This window comes from Acanthisitta chloris, unplaced genomic scaffold (genome assembly GCF_000695815.1).
Source record: "Acanthisitta chloris isolate BGI_N310 unplaced genomic scaffold, ASM69581v1 scaffold7448, whole genome shotgun sequence".
In the NCBI taxonomy this organism is placed as follows: Eukaryota; Metazoa; Chordata; class Aves; order Passeriformes; family Acanthisittidae; genus Acanthisitta; species Acanthisitta chloris.
Genome location: NW_008686482.1, coordinates 30,259 through 47,138, shown reverse-complemented (window position 1 = coordinate 47,138; position 16,880 = coordinate 30,259). Strand labels below are relative to the sequence as shown.

At 41.1% G+C, this 16,880-nt stretch overlaps 1 protein-coding gene across 1 annotated transcript in view; it reads left to right on the top strand.

The window, feature by feature from the left end:
• The window catches only part of PIK3C2G (phosphatidylinositol-4-phosphate 3-kinase, catalytic subunit type 2 gamma), a gene marked incomplete at its 3' end in the record, with an annotated part of 130,520 nt that overhangs the window by 87,896 nt on the left and 25,744 nt on the right, over positions 1–16,880 (top strand). Inside the window, 2 exon segments of the mRNA XM_009080150.1 lie at positions 13,858–14,038; positions 15,630–15,737. Of these exon segments, the coding sequence (XP_009078398.1) occupies positions 13,858–14,038; positions 15,630–15,737 (289 nt within the window).

Genomic DNA, 16,880 nt, shown 5'->3' with positions numbered 1-16,880 from the left:
TCAATTCTTGAGCCATGAGTGTGGTCCTTAGCATCTTGCACAAAGGGTGCTCTCGACATTGGGAGGATTGAGAATGATATGTTCACTAAGTAATTGGTAACAATCAAAAGAGAGGAAATTTAGGTTAGATATTAGGAAGAATTTTTTTATTGTGAGGGTTATGAGACATTGACACAGGTTGCCTAGGGAGGTTGTGGATGCCTCAACTCTGGCATTGTTCAAAATCAGGTTGGAAAAAGCCTTGATCAACCTTCTCTGGTGGGAGGTGTCCCTGCCCAGGGCAGGGGTTTGGGACTGGATGATCTGCAAGGTCCATTCCAACCCATTAATATACTATGATGCTATAAATAAGCAATTTGTGATAGGTATCATCTGTTGGATGGGGACTTTAAGCAATAACTTTCTGTAGTGTTCTACACAGGTCATGTTACAGCTGAAAGATAGTGTCATGATGAAAACCACAGGATAGGATCCAGGCAGACAAGTAGGGTCAAGTGATATGTTCAGCCCCAAAGGATTCCACTTGCCATCAATGACAACAGCGTTGGGCCACTGCAAACACTCCATTGCACAAATGTTAATGCTGTCTTTGACCCAGAAGTGTGATGCACTGTGCTTCTTCCTAACTCTTGTCACTTCCTTCATCCATCAGTATTCACATTCCGTTTTAACCAGAGAGGGGTTTTTATTTGTTACATTAGATTTAAGAGCAAACGGCATAGCAGTAGGGATGTGCATTTTCTTCTGTAGCATCTGAAGGAACCAAGCCTGAAATCAAGCTGAACAACCCCAAAATTATTTAGTAGGGGAAACAAAACAGCTAGAGGGGCTGAACAACACTGCTTAATGAAGAGTTGTTTCTTTTGTTCATTTGCTTCAATCAGTGCTTTTACAAATATATAATGGAAAATATGAAGAAAATTGCTTAAACTGGAAACCTTTAAGAGAAATTACCTGATTGTTCCATTCTGCCCACATGACCAGGCACACACTTGGGTATCAAAGTTCTGCAGCTAGGCAGAAAACATGGAATTTGATGCTGATACTATTTGAAAAATAGCTTCCTAAAAAGCCATCATTTGTAAGTGACAGCAAATGCTCTTTGTAATAAGAAACCAGTAGTTTTCAATTAGTGTTAAATGAGAAATTATGTTATGTCAACTGATATTAAATCCATATAAATGTCTGGATTAGTACAAAATCATCTGATGCCTGGAAAAAGGTTTAATTTACTGAATTGATATTAATCAGGCTCATTAGCTCCAGTGTGGCAGTTGCCATCTTGGCTAATGGAGAAGGGACTGAACAGGGTTTTCCACAGTCTAATTCATGGGCTTGGATTAACTGAAAGGACAGTCCCTCAGCATGAGTATTGTAACACATTACACATTTGAACTGTAGGAAGACCTTGTTTGTACACTAGCAAGGGAAGTTGGGTTCTGTCTGAGAAAAAAAATGTTGCCATCTGTAATAATTATCCTGTGAGCACTGGGCATGGAGGAGGTCAAACAGAAAACAAGATTCCAATGCTTGTGTAGCATTTCCTTTGAGTCTGGTATTAAAAGTCAGGATTTATTCTTCTACTTAACCTGCTCCACAATGTCATTCATTGTATGTGATGATTTCCATCAGGAGAAGCACTTTTATTAATTAAACTTGTCTAGTAGGCACTGCTTAGCTTTTGAGTGACTAGCATAGCCCTCAGATCTCATGTATGTGCCTTTGTTGATAGGGCAGTTTGGCAAAGTGAATTTAAGCAGCAGTTGTGGCAAATGTGCTTGCTGTACTTTGTTCTGTGTGTCACTCAGAAGGACGTTCCTTCCTTATGGTATGAGAGTGGAAAGTCATTTAAAGAACACTTTATGATCCTTTTTTTGCATCAGTTTATAGCTGACACATGCAGTCATCAGCTGTTGCAGTGCTTTATCATCAGGAATTTGTAAAACAGCAGTTTAAAGGTGGTTTAGACACTATTTTCCTTGGCTCTGCATGGCTCACCCATGGCTGCTACCCTGTGAGTATTGCCAGTGCTTGGCTGGTAGAAAAAAACATGGCACTGATCCATATTAATCTTTGGCACACATGTATTTTCGGTCAGTCAGCGGAGTACACAGAAGAAATGTGGTCGATTCAGGGATATTCACAGAGCTTTTATATGGTGGGAGAGGGGAGGAAAGTTAGGATTTCTGCCTCTCAGTCTGCTATGCAGCTGCATCCTCACATGGACTGAGCATAAGGACAGCAAGAAAGATGCCTATAGCAGAGCCAGTGAATTTCCAAGTCCCAGTGGCATTTTGTGTCAGATGGCTGATCTATATTTATTCTGCCAATGCAGTAACTGCCCCTGGAGAGCTTGCTCCACTCTTTACCTGACTCAGGACATATGGAAATATGACATCTGCTTACTGCAATAATACTGCCACAAATGTGATTGTGAATCTTGGAACCAGAGCTGAACTTTTCATCACAACAACTGAATCTGAATTCTGCTGTTCTCCTGAGAAAAAAAATGCCCTGGGCTGTTATTTTCTCCCATATGATTGAAAAATGCTGCCTATATGAGTTCCACATGGGAAGGAAGTGGCAATGTTATTAAAAAGACCTATTTGCCATGGCATTTACCTCTGTGGCATAAGAGCAGCTTATAAACAAACACAACATCCTCTGTGAAAGCCTATGAGAAATATTTTTTTCCTCTTTTGAAAAGGAAAACAAAAGCATAGAAAAATCATTTTTTCAAAGCCACCCGTCAAGGAAAATCAAAAATTCAAGGGATTTTCATTCTTATACTTGCTTTAAATTTTCTGCCATTAAAATCTGTGGATTTTAACCCTTAGAATATACAGTTTGAGCTGAAGAGAGTGATGTAAAATTTCCTTGGTAAAAGCTTAAGAAGTAATACTTTCTTGGTTAGGGGTTCATTAAAAGGGATTTTAGTTTATTCAGAAGTTTATTCAGATCTGGTCCCACAGCTGTGAACACATCTTAGCAGAGCTAAGATGGACTTGTAAACCTAGATGAGACTCAATGTCTGCTTTCCAGCAATGAAAGAGCAACAAGCTGTCTGAAAAATGAGAGATTAATTTCAGGAAGCCTCTGCAAACTAAGCCAACCTAATTTTACATAGGTTTGTGTCTCACTTTCCTACTGTGCCTGCCCTCCAGCACTCCTGTTTTCCATGGTAACTACACCAGCTGTCAGCTAGGAAAGTGCCCTTGGGCCAACTATAAAAGAAAAGTTTTCTCTTACTAATAATCTTAGAGCAATCTTTCCCTGGTTACATGAGCTTGACTTCAGATTCTGACTTCTCTTTTTACAAAGCCAATATTTGGTGGCAAGAAAGCAGTGAAATGGAAGGAAGCTCAGAGCCAGCTCAGTTTTTAAACTGGAGAAATCTAAAGGTACTTCCTTCTCTGTTCTGCTCTCTTCTCCTACCTTCACAAGAGATACTATTGCTATAGATAAGGGGGAGTGAAAAATTTATAGAGACCAAGAAAGGAAAGAAAATAAAACCAAACAGGAAGAAATAGAACAGGGCCTAGAAAGAAAAGGGGTATGAAGATAACAGAAACATTCTTCTTCACAATGTAAATGCTTGTTCTTCTGTCCTGTTACTGACAGAAATGAGCTATCTAGAACCATCTTTCATTACCTCCTCTATTGTAATTAAATTAAAATGTGGTAGATACCATCTTATTTGAAGAACACTGCAGAATAGCCTTGTGCATAAGGAGAGCTGTAGTCTGAGGAGATTTCTTCCTTGAAAGTCAGAATCATGAAAAGATGAAAAAGTGTTATTTGGACTGTAGCAATTCCCCCATTGAAAAGTCTGGTTTTCTCTCTTCTATTCCCTGAAAACAAATGAGTTTTACCAATTAATTTTGAAGTATAAAGCACTGTATGTGTTCATGATGGCACTTTATGTGAGCTGTGAAGGTTCTCTCAGAGTTAGTCTGTTGACAGTCACACACATGCACAGAGTTAACACACTGCTGTGATCCAGTGATCTGATCCAAACATCCTTTGTTGCTGTGCAGCATTGAGATGCCACACAGCAAACTGACAGGAAAAGAAGACTCAACACCTTACAGAAAGCAAACTATGTCAGATAGGAGAGGACTACTGAAAACAGCTTTTTGCAATCTTGGCATTACACCGAGGTCTCATCCTTGCTGAAAAACTACAGCACCTGAGCTGAGGTTCATTTTTCTTCTCTATTCCTGTGTAGGCAGTGATCTGAATAGAGTTCCCTTTGTTAGATATTGGGAAAGTAAGATAAGCTACTAGCTAGAGCAGTGATCAAAGTAAAGATCCAGAAGAGACTGACATGTCAGGAAGAAATACGGGATCAGTTCCTGTTCTGGCTGTATGACCTGTGCTGAAAACACAGTGGATCTACAGACAGGTTCTTCCAGAGAGGTAGAAGGGATGCTGACTTGAAAGAAACATTAAGTCCCCATGTATTTGAGTGTATCAAATCTCATAGATCCTCTGCTGTTGACATCTGAGCACCTTTTCTGCAAAAATCTGAGACTCTGCTCGAAAGATAGCAGCTTTGAGTGTAGACATTGTTAAACAAAGGAAATTCTTATAACTGAGTGTAGAGCAAAGAGGAAAATTAACAGGTCTGCTGCACAGGTTCGTTTGAATGACATAATGTTTGAAAAACAATGTCACTGTCTCATCCTATTCTCTCCCCCCCACAACCAAACCTTCCTTCCCCATGCAGAGTTGTAAAAAACAGTAATCTGAAAACTCTAGTATTGTGAAGTACAGATCTGGCTCAGAATGTATGAGTAAAATCTGGAACTGCTCCTAATATAAGCAGCCAAAGGCCTTAATGACCTTGTGGAAAGACAATTTTAGTTTTCTCCCTGAAGCTATTTCTGTATTAGTATATTAATGGCATGGTTTAACCCCAGAAGGCAACCAAGGCCCTCACAGCAGTGTCTCCCATGGTGGGATGGGGGGGAGAATTGGAAAAGTGAGAAAACTCCTGTGTTGTGATAAAGAGGGTTTAATAGGGAAAGCAAAAGCTGTGCACACAAGCAAAGTAAAGAATTAATTCCCCATATCCCATGGGCAGGAGGTGTTCAGCCATCCCCAGGAAAGAAGGGCACCATCATGTGTAACAGTGACTTGGGAGCCCAAATGCCATCACTCCAAATCTCTTCCCCCTTCTCCTTCTTCCCCCAGCTTCATATGCTGAGCATGATCCATATGATATGGGACATCCCTTTGGTCAGCTGGGGTCAGTTGTCCCAGCTGTGTCCCCTCACAGCTCCTTGTGCACCCCCAGCTCACTCAGTTGTGGGTTGGGGTGAGGAGCAGAAAAGGCCTTGGCTCTTTAAACACTGCTCAGCAATAACTGAAACATCCCTGAATTACCCACGGTTTCCATCACTAATCTAAAACACAGCCACATACCAGCTACTGTGAAGAAAATGAACTCTACCCCAGCTAAAATCAGCACAATTGAAAAAATAAAAGGCCCTGAACAAACAAAAAGTAAAATGAGGTTAATCAAAGTGTTACAGTGTAACTCAGGTTTAATTCTGCAATTTTGTGTCAGTTTGGATTTACAAATTTGGATTTCCAGTGCTTGCAGAATCATACAGAAGTAAGTTTTGTGTCATACATTTTGGTTTATAGTGTCATGAGGTAATTTTTGTTCCAGCTGTGAAGCTAATAGGAACCACAGGCACTATTTTGGTAGACATAAACTGCCTAAACAAGAGGCAGATGAAGAAAAGCATTTCCAGTGTCTCCTTGGTGTATTGCTGTGATAACTGTGGCCTGAGTTGAGAAACAGTACAAAGCTGAGAAACTCCACTGGCTCTAGTGGACTGCTTCAACCTGAATTAATTTTGCATTTTATTTATGTGGTTTGAAAGTAGAGTAGCTTAGTCACCTCCTGCATTCAATTAATTGCTGGCATATTGGACAGCATCCCAATAAAGCCATTGGGGCTGCTTATTTTAGTGGTGATTATCCCATCTAATCCCATTCATTGCTGGCTTCCAGTGCAGTTACCCACTGGGAAGAACACAACAATTCCTGTTATGCCTGGAATGAATGGCACATTTCAGTTCCTGGGCGTGAATTTACTCGAAGCTATTACAAAGATAGATCGTTGAGAGCTTTCAGGCTTGCTGGTTCTGGTGTAAGATACTGTGTGAAATTCTGACAACAATATGGCATTTGTTCTGAGGAGAAAAGCTGCAGTTTTGGGAAAAGCACAGACAGGGATGTACCAAGAAAGAAAGCCTGGCAAGGGTGGAACTCTTGATGTCAGGCTTGAGCGCCAAGTTTCTCATTGAATGCAAAATAATACAGTCCCATTGATAATTTTCATGTAGCTATTAAATGCAATACCTTTGCTGAGCAGCTTCAATTTTTTAAATTCAGAATACAGTTTTTGGATATGTAATTATTCTCTTTACTGAAGCAGTAGTACTTTTTCTATTCATAGTTGAAAGTTAGACCTACAGTTGTAGGCTTGAGCTTAAGTCACTCTTAGTACTAATACCACTTCAGGTTTGAAGGCTACTAATTTTCATACCTTTGATTGATGCTTTATTAGGGTGATTTCTTTGGTGGACCATGAGCCCTCACTCACAGATCCTGTGAGGTCAGCACTGTTGTATACAGATGCTGTTGGAAACAACCACTAGTTTTGTTACACTGGTGTTCTGCTGCAGGTGTTTTCTGTGTTGTGACAGTGTGCTAATAAATTTGGTCCTCTGCTGCTTGCAGATCCCACACAGTTTACCAATTGGAGCAGAAAGAGACAGACAAGTTGGAGAAGATATGTTGTGAGGATGATCATTCTGTGCTTAGACCTTAGCTCAAGTAGCATCTCTATCTGCTAGTGATAGCAGTACCTGTGCACCTTTATACTTTCCTGTTAGTACTCGATGCAGTTTATTTTCAAGGTTCTTTTAATTTCAGGTTGAAGCTCTCTCCAGACAAAACCAGTTTTATCTGGGATTCATTTTCTTAACGCAGAAGTGTGTGCAACTAACTATATTACATATCAAATAAAATATTTTTCTGCTAGGCAGCCTCAGCAGGGTTTGGCAAGTTGCTTGGACAGTGTAGCACAGCCTTTGTTTTCCCTGATCTGCTCATTTTTTGTGAGTCAGCAGGACATGCATTCCACAGTTAAGGCATTCAGTGGGAGTGGGAGGAGCTGCATCAATTGAATCTACTGAATCAAGTGATTTGTCTGAATGCAAATTGTGTTACATTGTTCATAAAGATCTTTGAGAGAAGATTAGCAAAGAACAGCAATGTTGTCTTTCTCAAGCCTAACCAGAATACTTTGTAATAAGTTTGCAACAATATTTTGTTGTGTGAGGGAGACCGATGTGATAGACATCTGTTTTCAATTATGTCACAAACAAAAGAATCAGTAAAACAAAAGCAAATTCATCAGGTGGTATGTTAAAATTTCACCTTAAGCAGAGGTATTTTCTGTTCAAGGGTAATGCTTTGACAAATGAGTCTGTAAAAGCAGCTCTGAGATGAGAAGCAGCATATGAAACTGACTGCAGGTTTCTCAGGTAAGTGTGAAGAGCCAAAAGTGGACAGGTGCTGCAAGCTACTGAACAGCTGCTGTTCTATCCTGGAGACTTGGTTAGAAAGATTGAGAGAAAATATTGTACCACACTTCACTCAGTCTACTCAAGGAATGTAAACTTCCATTCTCTTCTTGTTCTAGATAGAAAGGTGAAGGATCAGCAGGTGAGGCAGAATTTGGTGAGCCCTTTGGTGCTTTTCCCTTTCTGTTGGCTTTGGACTCAATCAAATTAAGGGAGAGCAAACAAAGTTCAGTCTTTATCCTTCCAGTAGAGTCAATGGCCTCACGCTGTGTTTCTGTAAAGTTATGGAAAATGCTCAGTACTACATCCACTTGGGAGAGCCCCAATCTCCCTTCCATCTTTGTTGTACACAAACTCTTCTGTTTAATTGACTTTGCTTCCCATTCTCCCCTGCAGAAATTGTGTTGTTCTCAGCATGTTAGGTGTTTTGTGCTTCTCAGTTGTTGGTTTGGGTTTATGTCTGTTTTGTTGACTTCTATGCCCAAATATTTCTGTCCAGGGTGATGCTGTTGTTTTCTTTTTTGATATGTAGTACATAAACTACACCTTTCTGGAATCTGGGGTTAGTTTAAAATCAGAGGTATTATCCTGTATTTGCTTTTTTAAAGGATGTTGACAGAGATAGTCTGTATGCTTCTCTTGGATGACAAAGGACTGTGAGAACAGAGCCACTTGAAGGCTTTTCAGCAAGCTTAATTAATTTTATTTTTTGTCCAGGAGTGGACAGTGTCTCACTGAGGCTGTAACAGTGGCTGTGAATAGAGATTACACTACAATAAGTGCAAGTGGTCCTTTCTGTTCTCTGAAGCTGCCATCCTACAGGCACATGCTGGGAGCTTCAGCAAGTTCGGTCATCCATCCTGGGCACTGGAAAAGAGAGCAGAAGAGCTACAACTGTGTTTGCCAGCTTGGCCCCACTCTGTCTTAGGGCTTGGCTGTGTATAAAGAGGCCATGCCTGAGCAGATGAGCTAGCAAGTGAGAAAGGCTTGGAAAGACATGCAGACTTGGCTGTACCCTGCAGAGGAGTAAGGGGAGTTGCAGGTGTAGGGGATGGAGGGCAACAGGTTAGAACAGGGAAGTCATTGGAGTCCACAGTGTTAGTGCAGTACTTACTATGATGACATCTCTGTCAAAGGGGTTATTGTCATTATCACTGTCAGGGAAATAAAAACCTTGTCTGGTGTAATCTGAGGGAGGTAAAAGTAAGAGAACTAAGAGAGGTTTTACTTGCAACTGAATAATTAATAGCAACAGGTATCATAGTATGTTAAGAGATTGGAGTGGACCTTAGAGATCATCTAGTCCCAACCTCCTGTCCTGGGCAGAGACATCTCCCACTAGACCAGGTTGCTCAAGGCTTTCTCCTGTTTAAAAATAAAGGCAGTAAAACGTTTTCTTCAAGGAGTTGAAAATGAAATCAGTTCTATGCTTCAGGCGTGTGCCATAGCTCCATGGCACAATAGAGCACAAAGGACAGCTTAGGAGCTTTGCAGGATGTCTAGGGATAATCAAGATGGATGGCAACCTCAGCCATGGAAGCTGTGCAGTGCTAGAGAAGTGTTTTTGTGTGCTAATCTTTGATACAAAGGCTGTGGAGAATAATTTTAAAGCAATTATTGCCATAATGAGCAGCAATCTTGTACTATTGTTTTGTTCTTCTGTGACTCCTTCTGCCTCCAGCTTAGTGAAAGAGGAAGCAAGCATGAAATATTCCTTCAGAACAAAGAGTATTGACTTCTTTGGTCACGTTTAGTAAAGATTGAACAACAACAGGAAATACCTCAGCACTCACCTTAAAGCCCTAAGGCACCTCTTTTTCATGATGTGTCTCTGAACTCAAAACACTTCAAGCAAAGAGTGCACAGTGTGTGTGCTGGTGGGCACAGCTTTTGTGTAATAAATACCAAGCATCATTTGGAAATAAATTAACTAGGGTCATTACTCTTGACACCACGTGTATCAAACAGTCAAACTATGCCTTACTCCTTCATAGCAGGCAGGTGCTAAGCCTCCAATAGATCCTGGAGATCCTTTCCTTTTCTAGGTTGGTTTGGTTTTTGCTACAACATGGTTTAACAGGCTACCTGTGAGCTAATCTGTCCTGTCAGGCACTGCTCTCTGGTTCACCCTGCTCCCCTTTCTGAAGGAGACAAGGAACAGATGTTGAAGCAGCAGAGCTGTCTGAGCTGCCTCACTCTTTCATTTGTCTGCCAAATGCAGCTCAGAGAGCAGACTGTGTCAGCTTCCCTGTCTCTCAGCACCACAGAAGGGGAATGAGGCCAGCTCACCTGTTTTGCTACCAAGGGCCATCCAATCTCTTTCCTTCCTTCTTTTTTTTTCTTAATTTCCCTTTTCTCCATAGCTGCTAGGTCAAGTCCTGTTTCTCTTTTGACACAAGAGCCAACTCAGCCTGATTCAGTCCCACCTTCTATCCTTCCCTATGGCAAAAGTCTCTTCAGCACACTTGTGTTTCTATATCCAGAAAACACAGACACATTTCTGCAGCTGAAAGTGCCAGAAAATGGGGTTGGAGCCACCTTGCAGGCATGGAGCAGGTGCACACAGGAAGGAAGAGAAGCAGCTGCTTGCAGAAGTCATGGGCATCTTTCAGGGCACCCCAGTACCTGACTAGGGCACTAACTGCTGCTAGGCAGAAGCAGTCTAGTTTGCTTCATTGCCAAATTTCAGGTCAGCATCCTTCTGTGCTGTTTCACAGAAGTGACCTTGGGACAGTGTCTGAATCCCTGTGGTGTTGCTGAGAACAAGGGTGTTTGTCCCAAAGCAGAGAACCCTGAAAAGAGTAAGGAAGTCTTCCTGCTGTTAGGAGCAAGATCCTCTCTCTAGGCCTGGCACAGAGCCACAGTTTTATATTGAGTTCTGTCTTGCAGAATCCTGTGAAAATTGTCAGGGAAAAAACAACTTCACGTGCTTCTCTACTGGCAGCCTTGAGTTTTAAATCATTCCAGTTTTGTCTTGGTCTGTCACAGCTAGGCATCCTGTTCTAACTTGAAAATTTCATTAGTGTCTTGAGCATTTCTCCATCCTGCAACCTCGGAAGCTGCAGACATTCCTCTCTCCGCTGAGTTCTCGCAGTGGCAGGATGAAGATGTGTGTGCCAGGAAACTGGGGAGACAGAATTACAGCAACATATTTGTTCATTTGTTAAATAAACATTTCAGCAAAGCCTACATTGAGTCACCACACTAAAAGCTGTCCTTTGTATGCTCCTTGGGACCTCTTTTATCAAAGGGATATAAAAGTCAGACCCAGTTAATCCAAACCATTTTGCAAATTGAGGTCTGCAGGCTTTTAGAAGCACACCTGCCCCAGTGGGCAGGCAGGAGGAAGCTGTGCTGGCTGCACCACAGTTGCTAGACACATCTTGAGTGTAGAGCCCTGAGTCCCTCAGAGGGCTGCTGGGGAAGCACATGCTCTGTGAAATGCTGCCATGTGTGCTCAGTGTGGAGAGTGTGCTGGGCTGCAGCTGTGTGGAAATGGATTTTACCAGTGAGATCATGATTCTTGAGCCCAGCCTCAACTTTCTCTGTGGGCTGGGCTCAAGAATCACATGTGAGAGGATTCAGACTCCATCCATCCTCTGTCCTCATGTACACCTTATGGATAAGCTCTCTGAATCCGGCCCATAATCCTTTCTCAGGTCAAAAAGAAATGTTTATATCATATGTGTATATAAGCTTATTTTCTGTGAACACTCAGCCATAAGAATAATCAAAAAATGGATCTTCGAAGTTGATCTGTGTTATGCAGGGAGTTGCTCTGTTTGAAATAGTAAACTACTTTGGGTTTGTCATTTTGCTTCCTGTATGTGAAATTCTAAGCCTTTCGTTTTAGAGAAATAAAAGCTGGTTTAATATTCTTTATATCTGAGAGGATTAAAGGGACATCTCCAACATGAAAAGGTAGCCTTTCTGGATCCCCTAAATATGGACCATTAAAGGTGAAGTAGGTAAATTAATATGATTTAGATGCTAAGGAGCTGATTCCAGTGCAAGCCTAAGTGCAGACAGAAGGTTCAATATAGCTGGCATAGTGGTGATGTCTTTTTTTAGGTGCACTTGTCTTTGCAGGGCAAAACTGAATGAGTTTGTTGTGTCTGGGCACCAAAAGGAATGCAAGTTGTTTATCTGCACTGAGACTGAGCTGGACTTTGCTTTGATAGAGTAAAATTCCTGCCCATGTGGCAGTTTGGACTGTGCCAGTGATGCTTTTGTATAAAAACTAATCATTGAGCCTCTTGCTGACTTGCTGCTGTAGTGGACAGAGTATGTTTTTGTTTAAAATGGCCTTGTTTGCCTACAAATGAGCTAAGAGGCCACTGCAGAGTGATTCAGTACCCTAAACATAGGCTGGTTTAGACAGCATAGGGAATCTGAGACATCTGTATGGGAGTGGCACACATGAGATACTGCCTTGAGTGGATCCAGGCCCTTCCCAGGCAGCAGCTGGAGGCCAAGTAGGATTTCCTAGGATGTCTAAAATGGCATGAGCTATCTACATTTAAGCGAATTAATCCCATTCTGATGAATCTTGGACTTACTGTGATTGAAATAAGAAATAATTTGTTTAACCACTACCATATATGCACATGCTCTCAGCTTTCCTCAGTTTGTGAAGGGTTCAGGATAAGAATACAGCTGCCTCTGTGTGCTGGGATTTGCCTTCCACCAGGCATTGCAATGACAACTTGTATTTCTTTAGGATCCAAAAAAGCAATTATTTGTTTCTGCTAGTCTACAGCAAAAAAAATGTCATTTCAGATTCCTTCAGGGAGTACTGATGATAAACTTCTCAGATCACTCCCCTTTCATGCCTAGGCATTTCTGATAGAAACACCACACATTCTTTTAAGATTTTCAAATCCTCAAATGTTCAGAGGTTTTGTGTAGCTGGAAAGGCTTTTAAGGAAGGAGTAGGTGACATTGTTCTGTGTTGAGTTTTAAAGGAAAAGAGGACCTAGAAGAGTCATTGCCTTGTTAAAGATGATGAGAATCCCTCATCACCCAAAGAGGCATGTGCTGCAGGAGCAATATTGTAATGCCTTATGTATAATTTGAAGGAGTTGAAGTGTCTAGAGGAATTACAGGTTTTTACCTTTAAGTATCAGTGCTTGACATCATATCCTGTTTTTTGCTTTCTGTTATTTGACATATTCATATGTGATATGCCTTGAAAGTCCACAGCTCCTCTGATGTCTGTCCTATGAACACTAGCATTTTTTGTTAGGTTTGAGGAACCTCATCAGGTAAGGGGAACTGCATCAACATTCAGACATTTATAAGAAATTTATGGTTTGAGATGTTTTTAAGGATGAAGTTGTGGGGAGGAAAGTTCATGCAAAAGCTAAGAGCAGTTCATCAGTGCCTCAGGCAAAGGGCAGGATGTTAGTAGCAATATCAAGCTGGTGATTCCATCTGCACTTAGAAAAACCAGTCAAATAGTGTCCAAAACCTCTGACCCACATAAGGAAAAAAATTCCACAATAATCAATTCAATTAACTGAAAACATCCTCTAAACTCCACAGCTTTCCTGACCAAAATAGATGTTTAATTACAGAAGACTACATGGTGAATATGATAAACAAAATGTATACTTTTGGTTTTATTTCTGACTTTTATGCTGGCCATAACTCCAGTTCCAAAGCTTTTACTAGCTTCAGTAGAACTAAAAGCTGAGGTTTTGCTCTAGACCAACACTTACCAGTAAATAAAGGAATAAAGTAGGCTCATTTCACTCTTTTTAGCAGTATAGCCAATTTCAGAAATGTCTTCTCAGCTTAAAATAGTGGAAGTTTCTAGAACTGATGATACAACTTAGGCTAAAATGGTCTTTTAGTGCACCTCACAGCTGAAAGATGTCTTTACTTGTGTAAGTGTACTGGCAGGAGAAAAAAAGAATAGATTTCAGGATATATGTTTAAGACTGGACTTCAAAAAATGCAACTTATTTTCACTTTGCAAACCTTTCTTGCAGAAATAAGAAGCAGTTCAGGCTCTGCAATGACAATAAGAAATGGCAGGTTCCTATTTATTCAACACCCTCAGAATCTCATTAAGTTATCAAATGGGACTTGAGTATTGAATACAAATAAGCAACAATTTTTTTTCATTCTCTGCTATCCAAAGTCACCAAATATAGATTAGTCTGGAGTCCATTTATTGTTCCTGCTAGAAGTGATATAAAATAAAAATCAGTTTTAGATACACAGCTGTTTTTTCCTCTCCTTCCTTCAGGCTGTTGAAGAATGCACAGAATGAAGTTCATTTCAAAATGTGGTATAAGAAACTGCTGGCTGCTCTCCAGTTCTGTGCTGGACAAGCCCTGAACAATGAGTTTTCTAAGGAAGGGAGACTCATCAGAATTCTGGAAGATATTGCCACAGAAGTGAAAGCTGCCAGTGACCCAAAAAGAAAGGTTTGTTAAAAAATACTGCCCCTTCCATATAAGATACTTCAGGTAATCTTATTTTTTTCTGAAGTGATACCTCTTTCATTTAATGTCCTTTACATAAATAAACCCAAGTTTGACTAAACTTTATAAAACTTTGTGCTGCTCTGAAAAGAAGTGAAACAGATATTTAGTGGGGCAACTCTCATCACTATTACTCTTGAGGTTAGCAGATCTTTTAAGCCATTTAAATTCCTTCATCAGGGGTTTCTCAACCAGACTTGGAGGTGGCCAGAAATAATGGCAACAAAACTGATTAACATTTTGCCAAAAGGAATGCTCACATCCAGTGCTTCATCCCAAAATATTTGACTCCTGTAGAGCTGCAGTGTTTCTTGAAGACTTTTTTGAGATGTCCTTGACAGGCTGCACATCCTCATTTCTTAGCCAAGACAACCAGAGTGGAATGTACCTCATATCTCAAATGTAATGTTCAGTAATTAATACTGAATAACATATATGCAGAGATGCATTCCTGACAGATTGCAGTTGTCCTTTCCAGTGGGTGCAGCTTTTGTGTTACATAGGTATGTTTCCAATTCAGAACTGTTTATTTTCCTAGATGGCTGTTGTTACTTACCTGATGTGTAAAACTGCTTCTTGCTGAGGTCACAGCAAGGCAGAGCAGAAAGGCAAATAAAAATACACTTGCCACTGCTGGTTATCACAAAAGATATCATGAAACTTTTCCCCTTGTTTAAAGATTCAAAGATTTTCAAAGGATTTTTCAGAAAAGTCTCAGTGCTGCTACTGAGAGCAGCAAAGCAAACATGGAAGGAAGAAGATATAAGTATTTGCAAAAGGAGTATCCATGTAAAGAAAAAGAAACAGCAGTAATGAATTATACATTACTGATGCCTAATTCAGAGTTGATTAATCTCAAGGCTGCAGTTACTGTGATACTGAGAAACTCCCAAATCTTGCAGGGAAGGGAGATCACAGTGTTGAGGCAACAAATTGTGAAGTTGTCTGGCAAAGCAAAAAACATGAGATGGAGCAGAACAATGCAAGGCTAATTGACCCCTAATGAAAGGTGCTGAATCATAGAATGGTTTGGCTTGGAAGGGACCTTGAAGATCATCTAGTCCCAAGCCACTACTATGGGCAGGGACACTTCCCACTAAACCAGGCCGCTCAGTGCTCCATCCAACCTGCCTTTGAACACTGCCAGGGATGGGTCTGCCCCAACTTCTCTTGGCAACTTGGGCCAGTGCCTTGCCACCCTCACAGGGAAGAATTTCTTCCTAATATCTAATCTAAACCTACTGTTTTTCAGTTTGAAGCCAATCCCCATTGTCCTGTTAAAACATGTCCATGTAAATAATGTCTCTCCATCTGAACCTACAGGAGAGGCTGAGCTGATAGTGCATCTAGGCAGATAAAGCATCAGTTTGGGGTAAAATCACAGTTCTTATTTTTAATAGCTGCACCTCAGTGTGACCTCATTAGCTCTTACAAGGTTACATGGCTGCTACTGGCCCGGCAAGCTGTACTGCTTGTTTAAAATACAGTTTAAAGGCTGCTCTTTCATGTTGCCATAACAGTTCATGTGTTGCAGGAGGTGTTAAAGGTGGAACTCCACAGACTTCAGCAGTTCTTCCAGGAGGTAAAGGTTTGTCGGCTCCCCCTGAACCCTGCACTCGTTGTCCAAGGCATAGAGGCAGATGTAAGTAAAGCTTGTGCCATGGATTACATCTTTTATTTCATTCTTGCTTTTTACTGTAAAGGGGAGAGGGGGAAATGTCTGCATTGACTGAGAAATGGTCGTACTGATAGTAAGCGGAAATCAGCTGGTGAACTGACATCCAGCCTAATCCCCTTTAAAGCAGGGACCTTTGTTTGAGGCAGAGGTGAGGGTGTTGGTGGGGTGGGTGCTGCATACACAGCACAGCACAGCACAGCAGCAGCATCAGAGGCTTCAAACTCTGAGCAGCCTGTTCCCAGCTCAGCTGCCCTGCCATGGTGTTGCGATTGGCAAGGGCACCTGGATTCCTGGCAGCTGAGACCTGGTTACCATCCTGCCTGCCACCAGCTCTTTGTGGCAGGTTTTTGCTCATCTAAGACTCTCCCCTGTCATGTTTGGGAGCAGCTAAAGGTGTAGAGTTTGTTTTGTCTGTTTGCTGAGGTGAGACTTAGCTCATGACTGAGAATTGCTGAAATATTAAATATTCACACTTACCTACCTGTGTCTGTGACCTCTATTAAAAATGACTTGAGGATAAAGGAAGCAACAATGCTCTTTAGTGTTATTTGACTTGACTTCGACCACAGCACTAAGATTCAGTTATTCATTGTCCAGAAATGTTTTCATAAACAACATTATGCCAGGAATAATATGTTCTGTCTCTGAAGAACGAAAATGTATCCAGCAGCAAGAAAAAACCTAAACCTGAACACCCATATATATTACCAGTTGTAGCTTATAGCTAATATAGCTATAGCCTAATTACAGCAAATTGTGCTCTCTTTTTGTTCTCTGGCTCATTATCCATAGTAGACCTGATTCTAAGAGAGCTGATCCCTTCAAGTGCCTTTGACCTGTGTTTGTCCAAGTAGTTGCTGTTCAGCCTTGATCTGGCTGAGAACAGAAGGCTTCCAGCACCCCACAGGCTTGGGCCAATTGTGTATGATATGAGTCAGGAGAATTTTGCAGCCTGCTGCTTCTCCCTGCTTTCAGGCTTTTGGGAAATAATGAGTAATGGGAAGGTATCTCACCATACAGTCATGCTATTAATACTGCACCAGCTTTGCTGGACAGATCCAAAATGTTTAAATATAAGTATCTGAAGAGAATTTTTTCATTTTTCTT